This window comes from Dipodomys merriami, unplaced genomic scaffold, assembly GCF_024711535.1.
Source record: "Dipodomys merriami isolate MVZ:Mamm:240054 unplaced genomic scaffold, mDipMer1.0.p SCAF_6, whole genome shotgun sequence".
NCBI lineage: Eukaryota > Metazoa > Chordata > Mammalia > Rodentia > Heteromyidae > Dipodomys > Dipodomys merriami.
This window is the reverse complement of record NW_027206179.1, coordinates 67,023,584-67,038,490: the sequence shown is the minus strand read 5'-3', so window position 1 is coordinate 67,038,490 and position 14,907 is coordinate 67,023,584. Positions and strand designations below refer to the sequence as shown.

Below are 14,907 nucleotides of genomic sequence, written 5' to 3'. Positions count from 1 at the left end.
TGCATACTACCCAACTATTCACTTATATGTAAGCTAAATCTAGCTTCTACATATAAGGAAAACATGGATCCTTTTTCTCTCTGGGCCTTTGTTCACTGAATATAATGTTTCCAGGTCTTCCCATTTCTTTGCAAATTGTACCAATATCATTCTTTTTAATGGATGAGTACAATTCAATTATGCATATATACCACATTTTCTTGGCCAATTCTACCTCACTCCAGTTAAAATGCCATTATCAAGAAAACAGCTACTAATGTACTCATTACCTTACTCATGTAACTGTAACTCCTCTGTACAGTATTTCCACAATAAAAAAAACTTATTTAAAAAATAAAAAAAATAAAACAGCTACTAGGAAGGATGTGGCCAAATGGGAACCTTTAATATACTATCGGTGGGAATATAAACTTGTTCAAACCATTCTGGAAAGCAGTGTGGAGGTTCCCCAAAGAATAAACCTAAAACTACCCTGTGATCCAGTAATTCTACTCCTGGGCATTTACCCAAAAGTTTTCAAACCAGGTTACACTAAGGCCACCAGCACAACCATTTTTATTGTGCCACTATTCACCATAGCCAAGGTATGGATGGGATCAGCCCAGATGGCCCTCAATGAAAGTACTTTTATACACTACTTTGAGTGCACTTGTGTCTTCTCTGTGACTCATCACATGTCAGGTACAGAATTCTTAACATGTTATATTATGCTGACACTCAAAAATTTCAAATATGGGAGTACTTCTAGTGTTTGGATTAGGAATGCACAATCTGTGTAAAATAAAGGTTTTTCATTAGTAAAGCCAGAGTCAAGGGTAACAAGAGCTTTCCTAACCTCCCACAAGGCAGGATTGTAGTAGAGCCAAGCATTCTCCCCACCCACATTGAACTGAAAGTCAGAAATGCTTCTATAAGAGCATTATAGAGAGAATTATTTGGTTATTTTCTATTTCTTTCTTCCCTGTGTGGGTTTCAATATAGCAAGATTATTATTATTATTATTATTATTATTATTATTATTATTATTATTATTTTGCCAGTTGTAGAGCTTGAACTCAGGGTCTGTGCACTGTCCCTGAGCTTACTTTGCTCAGGGCTAGCATTCTATCACTTGAGCCACAGGGCCACTTCCAGCTTTTTCTGTGTATCTGGTACTGAGGAATTGAACCCAGGGCTTCATGCATGCAAGTATGCAAGCACTCTACCACTAAGCCACATTCCCAGCCCTCAATTTATTAAGTTTTTTTTTTTTTTTTTTTTGGTCAGTTGTTGTGGGGCCTGAACTCTGGGCCTGGGCGCTGTCCCTCAGCTCTTCAGCTCAAGGCTAGCACTCTACCACTTGAGCCACAAGGCCACTTCTGGCCTTTTCTGCTTATGTGGTGCTAAGAAATGAAACCCAGGGCCTCATGAATGCAAGGCAAGCGCTCTACCACTGAGCCACCGTCCCAGCCCCTATATTACGATTTTTACTGCACATAATTTGTAAGAGCACACGTTGGAGAGGCAGCAAACTTGAACTTTCAGTGTTGGTTATCACCGTTCTTCTCTGCAGTGATGGTTAATATTGGTTGACAGCTTGAAGGGATTGAGAAGTGCCTAAGAGATTAGTAAAGGCCATCTCTGTGTGTAAATCTGTGAGGGAGTTTTCTGAGAAGAAGAAGGGGGGGGGGCTCCATGGGCTGGGGCCTAGATGGAAACAAAGGGGCAAAAGGAGAAATCTCTCTTTCCCCCTCCCCTCTTCCCTCCCCCCCTCTCCTCTTCCCATCTTCTTCCCCCTCCATTATCTCCTCCCTATTACTCCCCTCTTCCTCTCCCTCCCTCCTCCTCTCCCCCTCCCTCCTCCTCCCTCCCTCCCTCCCTCCCTCCCTCCCTTCTTCTCTCCCTCCCTCCCTCCCTCCCTCCCTCCCTCCCTCCCTTCCTTCCTTCCTTCCTTCCTTCCTTCCTTCCTTCCTTCCTTCCTTCCTTCCTTCCTTCCTTCCTTCCTTCCTTCCTTCCTCTCTTCCTCTCTTCCTCTGTCACTCTCTCCCTTCCCCTATCTCTCTACTTCTTTCTCCTGTCCACAATGAGATGAGCTCCAAAACACCTTCCCTGCCATGGTGGACTGAAACCATAAACCAAAATAAATCGGTTCTCCTTGCTCTGTTTAGATATTTTGTCACAGTGATAAGTCTTAACACCTCCGGTTTATCGTCCATATTCTTCATTAATTTCAGAGCTTATTGCAATGTTTAAGTGATTTGTAGATTTTTTATAGATTGTTTTGATTTGTGCTGTCATTAAAGGAAGCCACCTAAAAAGTTTGAGGGGAAAATGTTAAAGGCTTAAATTAAAATTTCTTTTTACCGTAACGACTCTTATTATCATGTATATGGTTATGATTATTAGCCTAGTAAAATAATCTTCCTTAAAGGATGCCTTTTTATGGGAGTAAACATTCACTACTGTAGGCTTCATTCTGTTATACACATAAAAGGGGGAGGCTGACCAAAAAAGACGTAACAAAGAGAAAAAGGAATCAGCAGAAAGGAGCAGGAGCCACAGATGCACCCACTTTTGCAATTAAGTGATGAAGGCTTTTAAATAGCTATAAAAATTACATTGAAGGGACTCCCAGTTTCTGATCTTACTCCAAAGAAACGAAAGTAACTTCAACTGATAGAAGAAAAAAGCTGAACAAACTAAAAACCAGATTTCTTGGATCTGTCAGAGAACTGGTGTAAAAGGACAACTTGTTGCCCAAAATTGGAGAGGCAGATGCAGGACATTAAGCAGAGACCCATGGTTCACCCATGCCGTGAACCGGTCCAGGGCTGGAAGACCTGAACTGAAGTTGGTGACTTGCTGGAGGCTCAGTAGTGACAAGTTTTGAGGCGGGGCAGCAGTCATGGCGGGGGGGGGGGGGGGTCCCACACTTCTGTGTGTTTTTCTCCCAGGAGCCCTACCTGGTTCTCACAGTGAAGAATGATTTGCTTTTTAATAACGCAAGTAGCAGTTTTGAAGGGAAAAAAAAGCCCAGAACATTCTGCTCTTCTTAACATCTTAACATGCTCACCTTGTAAAGAAGTTATTTCAACAATTCAGATTTGCCAGACCTTGTAGCATCCCTGGAGGAAGGAAAATACCCAGCTTGCCTGCCTGGTACCTTTCCAATATGCCATGGTAGCCTTGTGTACCCTGTTTCTTCTACCCGTTATATTATGTTTAACTTTCACACAAAAAATTATAAGGCATATTCAAAGGTTAAAAAATAGTCAGGTGCTGGTGACTCACAACTGTAATCCTAGCTATTTAGAAGGATTGACATAGGAGGATTGTGGCTTGAAGCCAATCAGGGCAGGAAAGTCTTTGAGACTCTTGTCTCCAGTAACCACCAAAACCCCAAAAGTGAAGCTGTGACTTAAGCATTAGCCTTGCATACAAAAGCTCAGGGACAGTGCCCAAGCTCTGAGTTCAAGCCCAAGGACCAGTACACCCCTCTCCTCATCCCAGAGGGGGAAAACACGGTTTGAAAAGATACAGCAAGCATGAGAACCACATTTATTTATGGCAGGAATAGTGGAATTGTCAGATTTGGAATCATTCTAGTTACTATGCTAAGGGCCCTAATGAATATAGGAAGCATGTAAGAACAGATGGATAATATGTGAAAGATGGAAATTTTCTGTAGATTTTTTTGTGGTACTGGGTTTGAATTAAAGATTTTGTACTTGCTAGATAGGCTAGATGTGAGCTACACCTCCAGCCCTTTTTTGCTTTAGTTATCTTTCAAATAGAATCTCATTTTTTTCCTTCCAAGCTAATATGGATGATGACTCTCATATTTATACCTCCCATATATTTGGTTGATAGGTGTGTGCTACTACATCCAGATTTAGTAGTTGAGATGGGGTCTTAGGAACTTTTTGCCTGGCTGGTCTAAAATGGAATCTTTTCTGACCTCTGCCTTTCGATTTGCTGGGATCACAGGTATGAACCTCCATGCTCTGGCAACAGATAGAAATTCTAAATTAAAAAATGTCTTGATGTGGGAAAAGTGAACAACTTGTGTGAAGAAATGAGAATGTCAGCAGGAACGTGGAAACTTTTTTAAAATGCTAGAAGTGAAAAATACAATATTAGAAAGGAAGAATTCAGAACCAGGTGCTAATTGCATAGGCTCGTAATTCTTGCTACCAGGAAGGAGAAATCTGGAGGATTGAGGTTCAAAGGAAGAAATCTGGTGGATCAAGGTCAAAGTCAGTCCAGGCAGAAAAGTTCATTAGGCTCCATCTCTAAAAGAATCAGCAAAAGAGCAGGGCGAGAGGCATGGCTCATATGATAGAGCACTACTGCTTAAGTGCAAAGCCCTGAGTCCGGATAACTGTGCCATAGAAAAAGAAAGAAAAGAGGAAGAATTCAGCTGAATCCAGCAATGATGTGAATTCAGTTGATGAGCCTCACAGAAGAGGGGACAGAACAGAGTGACCAATGAGCTTGGAATTCAGTAGAATTCTACAAACTGATCTATAAGGGAAATATAATTAATTTGGATACTTTAGAACATCCAAAATACAGGGCAATATCACTAGTTCTAACACCTATAACCAGGCTCCCAACAAAGGTAGGAAACTACCGAACAGAAGAAATTATGGTTGAGGTTTTATAGTACTGACTAACAAATAAGCAAATCTCATGTTGTACATGTTACAAAAATTGTAAAACTGCACAAAAAGGAGAAAGATTTTTTAAAAATGTAAGAGAAAACATGTAGATTACATATAGGAAAGGAAAATTGTAGAATGATTACTGGATTTGCCCCCAAAACAGTAGAGACCAAATTTTATCCTTAATGAAATAAGCCTCTGAAAATGAAAGCAAAAAGTCTCTTTGTATAAAAGACTACTATTTAAGTTTATTTTTGAGTTTATAACCTATTTGACAATAAAATAAATGATATTAAGAGGTATGAGGGCCCAACGGGGTAAATTGACTTATATTGTTGTTTATATTGTTTATGAAGTATTTTATTACTTGAAAGTAGATAATGATTAAGATATTCATTATGATTTTTAGTAATCTTTAAACAGAAACGTTAAGACACTGCCTTAAAAGAGATTATTAGACTAAATAACACAAACCAAGATACATTCATTTAAGACTAAGTCCAAGATTTAAAGACAATTATGGGGGCCAGGTGCTGGTGGCTCACACCTGTAATCCTAGCTACTCAGGAGGCTAAGATCTGGGGATCAAGGTTTGAAGCTAAGATCTGGGGATCAAGGTTTAAATGATTCTCAAATATTGAAAAAAATCAAGTACTATTTTTAAATATTCCTTGGCTCAAAAAAAGAATTCAAAAGGGAAATCAGTAACTGTTTCAGAATGTTAACACACAATACTAGTATATTTGTGGGATTTTAGGTAAAGACGTGATTAGAGAGAAATTTGTAGGTTTAACCACTTACATTAGAAAAGAAGAAAGTGGGGCTGGGAAGGTGGCTCAGTGGTAGAGTGCTTGCCTCGCATGCATGAGGCCCTGGGTTCCATTCCTCAGCACCACGTAAGCAGAAAAAAGCCAGAAGTGGCGCTGTGGCTCAGGTGGTAGGGTGTTAGCCTTGAGCTGAAGAGCTGAGGGACAGCGCCCAGGCCCAGAGTTCAGGCCCCACAATTGACCAATTAAAAAAAAAAGGTTCAAAATTAAAAGCACCTTCCTCAGGTGAGCCCTTATTGTTGCTCAGCAGTGCTATAATTTCTATGTTAATTAGTTTTTGCACTTAGAGTTCCTAAGTAGTTATCTTCTCTTTTCACCTCATACTTCTGCCTTGACTCAGCTGCTTATTTGATTAGTAAAATAAACACCATCAGAGGAAATATTGACATTCCTTTCTGACTGATGAATCCCGCATTACACCTCTGTTCCTCTGCGTCCCCCTTACCACCCTTTATCACACTCCTATCCAGACTGTCTCCTTCACCCACACCCTGCATCCCATGTCCTGGGCCCACTCCAGGACCACAGTTTGCCTTCTCACCGTATCATCTTGGCCCCACCCCCAACATTTTCACCATCAGACACAACATAGAGCAAGCTCCCAAGTCTCTCTACCTCACAGATCAAACTCTCCCGCCACTCACATTTCTTGTTACCCTGCGCAGCAGGTTTCCTCTGATAACTATTTTTATTTCCACTGCCTCTACCTCCCTTGTTATCCCTTGTCCCCATTACAGTTTTGTTCTATCTACTCTTTTGAAACCATGCTTGTCAGTATTACCAGTGACTTCCAGGTTGCTAATGCTCTGTGTTCAGTCCCTTGTTACTTGATCTCATTAAGCATCTGACTTACTAGTAACTTCCTCTCCATGGACCTATTATCTTTACCTGGCTCTGGATCACCTCATTTTGGTGTTTCTCCTGCTTCAAAAGTGATTCTTTCTTTCTTAGTCTCCTTCCCAGGCTCTCTGTGTTAGAGTGCTCCAGAGCTTAGTAATTAGAACTCTTCTCTGCTTGTTCTCATTCCCTCAGTGAGCCCTTGGATTGGACTCTTCAATTTATACGTTTGGTTCTGACCTCACATCTAGACTTCAAGTTCATATATACAGTTGTCTATTCAATATCTTCACTTGGGCTTTTAATAGGCATCTAAAACTGAATTTCTTTCTTTCCTCTCCTTCCCTCTTCCCCAGGTCTGTCTTACCAACTGACAACTTTGTTCTTCAGTTATTTTTGGTTTGTCTCCTCTTTCTCTGACATCCAGTCCAATAGTAAATGAGTAAATGAGGTTAGTTATCTTCACAATCTATGTCTAATATATACACTTGATTATTCTACCACTACCACAATTCTAGTCTTAAGGCCTGTCACCTGCTCAACAGGAGACTTGGAGTCTTGTCCCTGTTCCCACTTTCCAAAAGGGTAAGTCATGTTTCTCTGTGCTTACTCACTGGGTTTCCAAATATTGCCCCCCCCGCAAACAATTTCTGTGTTCAGCCTGGATGATTCTGCCCCAAGATATATTGACATGGAGGTCTCCTTACAGTCAGTTCATACACTTTACCAGAGAGGTTTTTGGCGACCGTATGAGCACCCCTCACTTCTGATAATTCTCTAGTATCCTGCTGCTTTATTGTCTACACAGCCCTTGGTTTCTTCTGACATAGTTCCTATTCGCTTATTGTGTTTCCCTCGTGCCCCTCATGAGACTGGCTGTATTCACTGCTGTTTCTTCAAGCCACTCATAGTGCCTCACTGTCCACTTGAAGAGTACTCGACACACAGCTGACTATGCTTGAGAATCAATTAGTTCTCTAAAAATGCTTTGCATTGCAAAAAAGTTCACTGTGGATAACATTTTTATTTTTTGGGTTTTCCAAACTTTCTGCCATGTGCTTGTATTACTTTTATCATTGGAATGTTAATAGTTGATGGCTTTTATTGGATCTTGGCCACTTTTGCCTAACACCTTTCTATGTTTCTATACTTATAAATTGCTTTCAGATTGGAGAAAATAAAGCTTTAGAAAAGAAAGAAAAAAAACTTTACAGCCCACTAATTATAACTTGTTAAGTGGAATTCAGTAGCAACTATACCTAATGAAAAATACAACCATTTCCTTTATTGACTCTATTTTTAAATGATTTCAGACTTAACAAAATGTTCAAAAATAATACAAAGGATTTCCATAAACGTTTACCGTAGTTTCTTAGATATGTACTACATTTATGTTTGCAGAGACTGTCCTGCTTTCATGTGAAGTAGTTCCTTAGTCTTCCTTTGCCTCCTGTGACCTTACACATTCTACAGGGAATCAACCATTTCCTTTGTGAAATGTGACTTTTGGTATTGCCCGTAGCAGATGCTGTTGCTTCCTCCAGGTGGTTGAGTAGTTTTTTCTAATGTGAAGTTTTCTCCCAGGAAATTAATGTCAACAAACCAGAGTCTCAGTATTTGCTGGTGCTTCTTGCTGTGGGTGGCACAGAATAGTGGTTTAAGGTCATTTCATAAATTATTTTAACATTTTATTTATCGACTTTCTTCATTTTAAATGCATTTATTTCTTTCTCTTATTTATTCATATCAACATGGACGGGTAGAATTCTTTTAATTTTATAGATTATAATCCAGTCATTAACTCAATTATTTGTGTTGTGTTGTTAATTTGCTTGTTTGGTGGTATTGGGATTTGAACTTGGCCTTCTCCTTGCTAGGCAGGTGCCCTACTACTTGATCCATAGTGCCAGCTTTTTTGCTTTAGTTATTTTTCAAATAAGGCCTCACATTTATGACTGGGATAGCCTGGCTCTTAATCCTTTTATTTATGCTTTCCACTTAGCCAGGATGATAGTCACCTACCCTACACCCAGTTTTTATTTGTCTGACAAACTTTTTGCCAAAACTAGCCCCAAACTACAGTTCTCTCATTACTGCTATTCAGATATCTAGGATTATGGGTATGAGTCACCAAGCCCAGTTAATACTTCTGTTTTGATGCTCACATTTTCCCAAATTTGGCCAGTACAACCCTTTCTGCCTAGGGCTTGGGTCTCTTTTAGCATGTCTTGTCTAATCTTGAGCTAACACAATATATTCTAGACTCATCTTGTATTTTTCTATCCTTAACCCTAGAGTTTGTCCATTTTCAAAGGAAACTGATTTCTTTTAGTGGAGAATGAAAGACCTAAACCTTGACCAACCAGGATCTAGGTGCTACCCTTAGGTCTAAAAAAGGATTCACATATGACAACTTGATTGTTTCCAGTAAATCTTCACTTTTACATATGGTTGAAAATCTCCATGTTTTATGTTTGGCAATTTGATGACATACCTCTCAGCTTGACATACTTGAAAATGAAAGAGTTAGGCATCAGTGGTAGGAGACACACTATTTATTTGTGCTTCTATGGCATCTAGCAGAGAGTATAGGGTTGTTTTTAACTGTAGTTACTGTGCTCTGAGAATGCTATCGTATGGATGCTGAGATGTGTGAAGAACAGGGTTACAGAAGAGGAGGCCAGAACATGGAGCAGCACCTGGACCTGTTACATGCCCTTTGGCTTTCATTCTGAATGGAAGGGACTTAAGAATGCAGAGGAGAGCCAGTAACCTCATTTGAGTTTTGACAAGGTGGCTGTGTTGTGCTATGTTCTGGAGAATGAATTGAGGGGGCAGGTGTTCAAGTAGAATTTGTCTGACCAATTCTCTGGCAGTTAGGGAATTTCTGGAGGCCAACATGGGGTAGGAAAGAACAAGGGTGGCTGCTAAGGTTGTGTTAGTAACAGAAAAAATGGAGTTGGCACTTTTCAAGAAGAGGAGGTGATGAGAAGAGTGGGCATGAAATGGGAAGGAGCGGGGTTGAGGAATTCTGTTTCTGGCCTGGAAGTTTGAGTTGTTCAGATGATGTGGAGTTATGTGTTTGTCTGAAATAGAAGAGAATCTGTCTGAAATAGAAATGAGGCAACCATCTAGGTAGGATTTGAAGCAAGTGGACTGGGTGGGATGCCCAAGAGAAAATTGACAGGAAAGCGAAGAGGTTGATCAGTTAACACACATACCTATTTTTTTGTCAGTAGTTCTTAAAAACACAGTTCTTGAGAATATTGAAACTTTGGACTTAGAAGTAGAAGTAGGTTTGCTGGTTTCTTTTTTTTTTCTCAAGCAATAAAAAACAAACTTCAGTGAAATAAAAGAAAAGCCTTAGACCTTGACCCCGGGCTGCTGCAAAGAAGCGCTGGATCTAGGCAAGAAAGGAAGCAGCAGGGGTAGCCGAGAGGTGAGAGCAGGTACGGGGATGGCCAGTGGGCAGGCCTGCCCTGAGGACAAGGAAGCCTGAGGCCTGAGTGCATGAAGCCCTAGTGCTGACCTTCACAAGCAGGAGGGAGTCTTTCAAGCTGAGCGGACCCTTTCAGAGAGTGATAGAACAAAACCATGGCTGGAGCGGTGAAGAAGAATGAGGACAGGGACTTGGACAGGGTGGTAAACCTCTCAGCATCCTGTTGAAGGTCTTATGTCCTTTTACTCTCACACCCTTCTAAGGTTTTTTGTGCAAGCTATTGTGTATTCCTCTGTCAATCACTTGATTCCCTGACTATACACTCCCTGGCAGACCAAAACCTAAGTAAGTGCTTTGCCTACTTTTCCTTTCTTACAAGTCTGATCTAATTTCAGCCATTTAAGAATAAATGAAATTCTTCTCACCATCTAATTTCCACTGGGATAGCCACTCTCAAAACACAGAAAGACAAGTGACTAGGGAGGGAAACTCTCCTTCAAGGAAAGGGAGAAATAGACTATCATCATGAAGGGTAAAGATGACAGGTACTTAAGTTTTATATATTCTTCTCAAGCTTTTCAAATTTTAAGTTTAGTTTTGGTAAAATGCAACACAAAATTTACCATCTTAACCATTTTTAGGTGTGCAGTCCAGTAGTGTTAAATATGTTGATCTCCAACTATCCCACAAAAGTGAAACTCTGTCACCGATTAAACGGCTCCTCATTCCTTTCTTCCTCCAGTTCCTACAAATCACTGTCCTGCTTTTTATATGAATTTGACTACTGTAGGTAGCTCCTCTCAATGAAGACATGTTGGTATTTTAGTGATTGTCTTGTTTATATAATATAATGTTCTGTGGCACACATGTTGCACATGTCAGAATTTCTTGTTGCATTTGTTTATTCACTCATCTTTTGATAGGTGGATTGCTTTTGCCTCATAGCTGTCATAAACAGTACTTCTTTGAAAGTATTTAAATCCAGTTTTCTCTTTTAGCTACATACTCACATGTGAAATTGCTAGATCCTATGGTAATTTTGAGGAATTAGAATAGTGCTCTGTGTTTTGTGCTAAGGGAAGGTTGGTGAAGCATATGATAAAAGTAGAGAACTAAAAATTAGAAAAACGAGTTTTTCTTTCCTCTATTCTGCCACTTACCAGCTAGAAGAATTACACAGATTACCTTTCTGATACTCAGTTTAATCATCTGGGGTTGGAAGATAGTTGTAGGGCTGGGCCTGCAGCACTGAACAGATACGGTGTGATTCCTGCTAGCATAGAGTTCACAGACTAATGGATTCCAGAAGCAAGTACTGTAAGCAACCATGAGAGCACATAAGAGCTGGTGTAAGCTGCAGCTCACCACTAAGTCATATGAGCATTAAACTTGAGTGAACTTTTCTCGCTTGAGCAATAAATCAATAGGAAATGAAAATAAAAAGCAGTAAGTCTCGCTCTCAACCAAGTCCTTGCGTACTCAGAGTAGGCAGTTATTAAATATTTGTTGAATGAATAAAAGAATGGTGTTGGGGTTTGAAAATTCAGCATATTATCAGAAGTGTTGAATATATTTTTAGGACTATGGGAGTTATATCTAGCCCTCAGAAGAATGTCTAAGTGAGTCTGACAGAAAAATTTAATTCAAACTCAAAAGTATTGATCGTTAGTGAGTACTAGTCAGCACCATGGATCCAATTTCCAGATAGTCATTAGAAGAACTTCATGTCATTGGAAGGTCAGACGCAATGGAAAATGTCAAATATTTCCGACTGAGGTAAGGAGGTAAAGTCTTAAATTCAAAAGCCAACGTGCTGACTAATCTTGAATAAAAAACAAGTTTAATCCCTGAAATTGCATTCATACTTGAAAGGTAGAAACTAAGAACTTACTTTTTTTCCTCTGAAGAAATTGCACTTGGTAAGACAGTTCATTCAGCAGCAAGGAGTCTACTATCGGGGCCATTTTGAAATGGCAGTGGTCTTGGACCGTGACACTTTCTTTTTTCCATTCATTTGTCGGAGAGAGACCCCCATGGGTTGACAGTGAAGACTGCTGGTGTGACTGGCTAAGGCCACCTCAGCAGCTCCTTAGCAGATAGCTTTTTCCCTTTTTCTCATCTACAGGCAAACATGCTGAGGACATATTTGGTGAGTTGTTTAATGAGGCTAACAACTTCTACATCAGAGCAAATTCTCTTCAAGACAGAATTGATCGCCTTGCTGTCAAAGTCACCCAGCTGGACTCCACAGTGGAAGAGGGTAGGTAATTGCATGAAAGCAGTGAGCTAGATGTGATGTCGACAAGGCAGTAGTAATTAATTGCAGTGTAATTACTGCTTCTTCCTTAGGGTAGTGTACTGACATTATCTTGTCTTTTCCTGAAAGAATGGTGAGGGAAAAACCTCACAACATTGAGTTAATTAGTGATGAAAAGATTCATATCTTGTCTACCTCATACTCCATGGTCTTGTTTAAAAAAATTGCAGATGTAATATTGGTTTTAAAGGCTTCTCTGAATGCATTTAGAATTAGAAGTCCTAATGGAGGCTACTGATAGTTGTTTTTAAAATACTTTTGAGCTTATAACTATAATCTTAGCTATGCAGGAAGCTGAGATCTGAGAGTTGCAGTATGGAGCCAGCCTAGGCAAGCAAATCTGTAAGGCTCATTTCTCCAATTAACCAGCAAAGAGGCAGAAATAGAAGTGTGGCTTAAGTGATACAACACCAGTCAAGCAAATAAGCTGAGTGAGCATGAATCCCTGAGTTCAAACCCCTCCAGTGCTCAAGAGAAAAACAAAAAACTTTCTTATGTAAAAGTCACAGAACCACTCAAAGATTTAAAAGAACTAACAGAGAGGGTCACAGGTCCATCCTGCTGCAGAGTGAAGTTATACTGGGGCAGAGGCCTGTGAATGATGTAATTAATAACGGATAACATGTATGAATTAAGTGGTAATTATTTTATGATATTTCTGAAAGTAGGGCAGATTCAACATAATTTAAACCTTCAACAATTCTGAATTTTAAAAATTTGTTTTCAGTATCTTTTCAATGAAAGACTGAAATTAGACTGGAAAAAAATCTCCCCTCAAAATTTCCACTTTATATTTACTTTGAGAAAGTATTAGTGTTAATATTCATTATAAATATTTGTATGGTGTTTTGTAGCAATAAATAGGAAGTTAAAATGTGCTTTTTAATCAGAATGTTTAGAATTTATTGTTAAATAAAAATTTTAACAGCTGCACCATTCATTCACATAAAGAATTCTTAACATTTAAAGGTAATTCTTTACTTTTAAAATTGGCATCATAAGTGATTTTTGTTTAATATTCACCTTAGGTTTTTTTCTCATCTTTTGAAATTGGAATGCTTATGATAAAATTTACACTGATGGAGTTAATCTCCAGATTAAAGATGATCAAATTTTACTCTCCACATCATAGCTTTAAAATCCCTTTCCAATTAAGATTTTACCTTATAGCTTTCCTTGGCCTGGATGTTTAGAAGAGACTCTTACCTGAAAGCTAGGAAATCTGTGCTGATTTTTGGTCTTCTTTTCTGGAAGACCTTAAAAATCTCACTTAGCAACATTGATTCAGGCTAGTAGAACCAGTTTACCTACCTCAGGAAGATTATGTAAAAACCAAATGAGTTAACAATGCAAATGCTGTGTAACTGCAAGAAAGAATATGGAGGCCTGACTACATGACTCTTTAGTGTAGATTTGTTTCATAGATCAAGCTACTTAATTTTAATACTTATACGTATGTTAAAAAGCTGTTTTCTTTCCTTACTGCACTGTTAATTTGACATAAAGCTTAATGTTATTTATATTTACTTAATTTTTGCACAAGTACTTTCCATAGGATATTATACTTAAATTGGTATTGTTGAATTAGGTTTTCTCCCTCGCCCCCACCAGTATACCCATTTCTGTGCATCTACATGTCTGTTATATTGCTGTGCAGTGTCTGAGAAGCCCTATTTAAATAAAGAATGATGCTCTACTATTAGATTGAATTAAATGATTATTCTGGTAAGGCTAACATAGTGGCTCATATATATAATGCTAGCTACTAGGAAGGCTGAGATCAGGAGGATCGCAATTTGAGGCAAAAATCTCAGCCAATAAAAGTATGGACACAGTGATAGGTACCTGTCATCCTAGCTACATGGGAAGCATACATAGGAAAATCTTGGTCTGGGTCAGCTCAGGTAAAAACCAAGATCCTGTTGGGAAAATAGCAAGAGCAAAATGGACTGGGGGCATAGCTTACGCGAGAGAGTACCTACCAAGCAAGCATGAGGTCCTTAGGTCAAATTTCAATACTGTCAAAAAAATTAAAACTATTACAGTGGAAGAAAAGCTAATCATTTTATAGAGAAAACTCTTACGAAGGAAAACGTATAGACAAGCCATTTAAATGTGGTTTCAAATGAACTAAAAAACTACGTGCTTATTCCAGGAGATGTTTAAGTCTGAATCAAATAATATTTATTTCTAAATAAAATATTTCTGAATAACTCAACTTTGGGACTTTTTCTCTAAATAGTATCACTACAGGATATCAACATGAAAAAAGCTTTCAAAAGTTCCACAGTCCAAGACCAACAGGTGGTTTCAAAGAACAGCATTCCCAACCCTGTTGCAGACATTTACAACCAGAGTGATAAACCACCGCCTTTGAACATCCTGACACCTTACAGGTATGGCCCATGGTGTTCCCAGAGCTTTCTCAAAGGAGGCTGAAGAAAGGAAAAGGGAGCTGGAAGCATGCAATGCATTGGGTATAAAACCCGTTGATGGCTAATTTGGTTCAAGGAAGATTTCTCTCAGACTTTGAGAACAGTAATTGCAATAGGATGCCCAGTGAAGTGCAGAATTATGAAAAGTTTTCATAATTTCAGGCTATAGATAGAGTTACCAGAAAAAGCATGAGCTCTAACGTGGGCTTTCAGTGGTAATGGTATATAGCAGCACTGTGTGTGGTTATATTGTTCCCTCTACTTCCAAAACTAACTCTGAATATAAGCACAGAACAATTAATTATACATGCAGTGAAATACTTGCCTCCACTACAGCACCACGGAGATATTTGGTATTTAATTCAGAGAAACATGCTGCATTAAAGGTTTGTAACAGTGAAAACAGTCA

At 39.1% G+C, this 14,907-nt stretch overlaps 1 protein-coding gene across 2 annotated transcripts in view; it reads left to right on the top strand.

Moving 5' to 3' along the window:
- The window catches only part of Wasf3 (WASP family member 3), a 120,508-nt gene that overhangs the window by 85,069 nt on the left and 20,532 nt on the right, over positions 1-14,907 (top strand). For both annotated transcript variants that reach the window (XM_070003079.1, XM_070003080.1), the window contains exons 4-5: positions 11,872-12,006; positions 14,306-14,459. In XM_070003079.1, the coding sequence (XP_069859180.1) occupies positions 11,872-12,006; positions 14,306-14,459 (289 nt within the window). The remainder of the gene's footprint in view (positions 1-11,871; positions 12,007-14,305; positions 14,460-14,907) is intronic.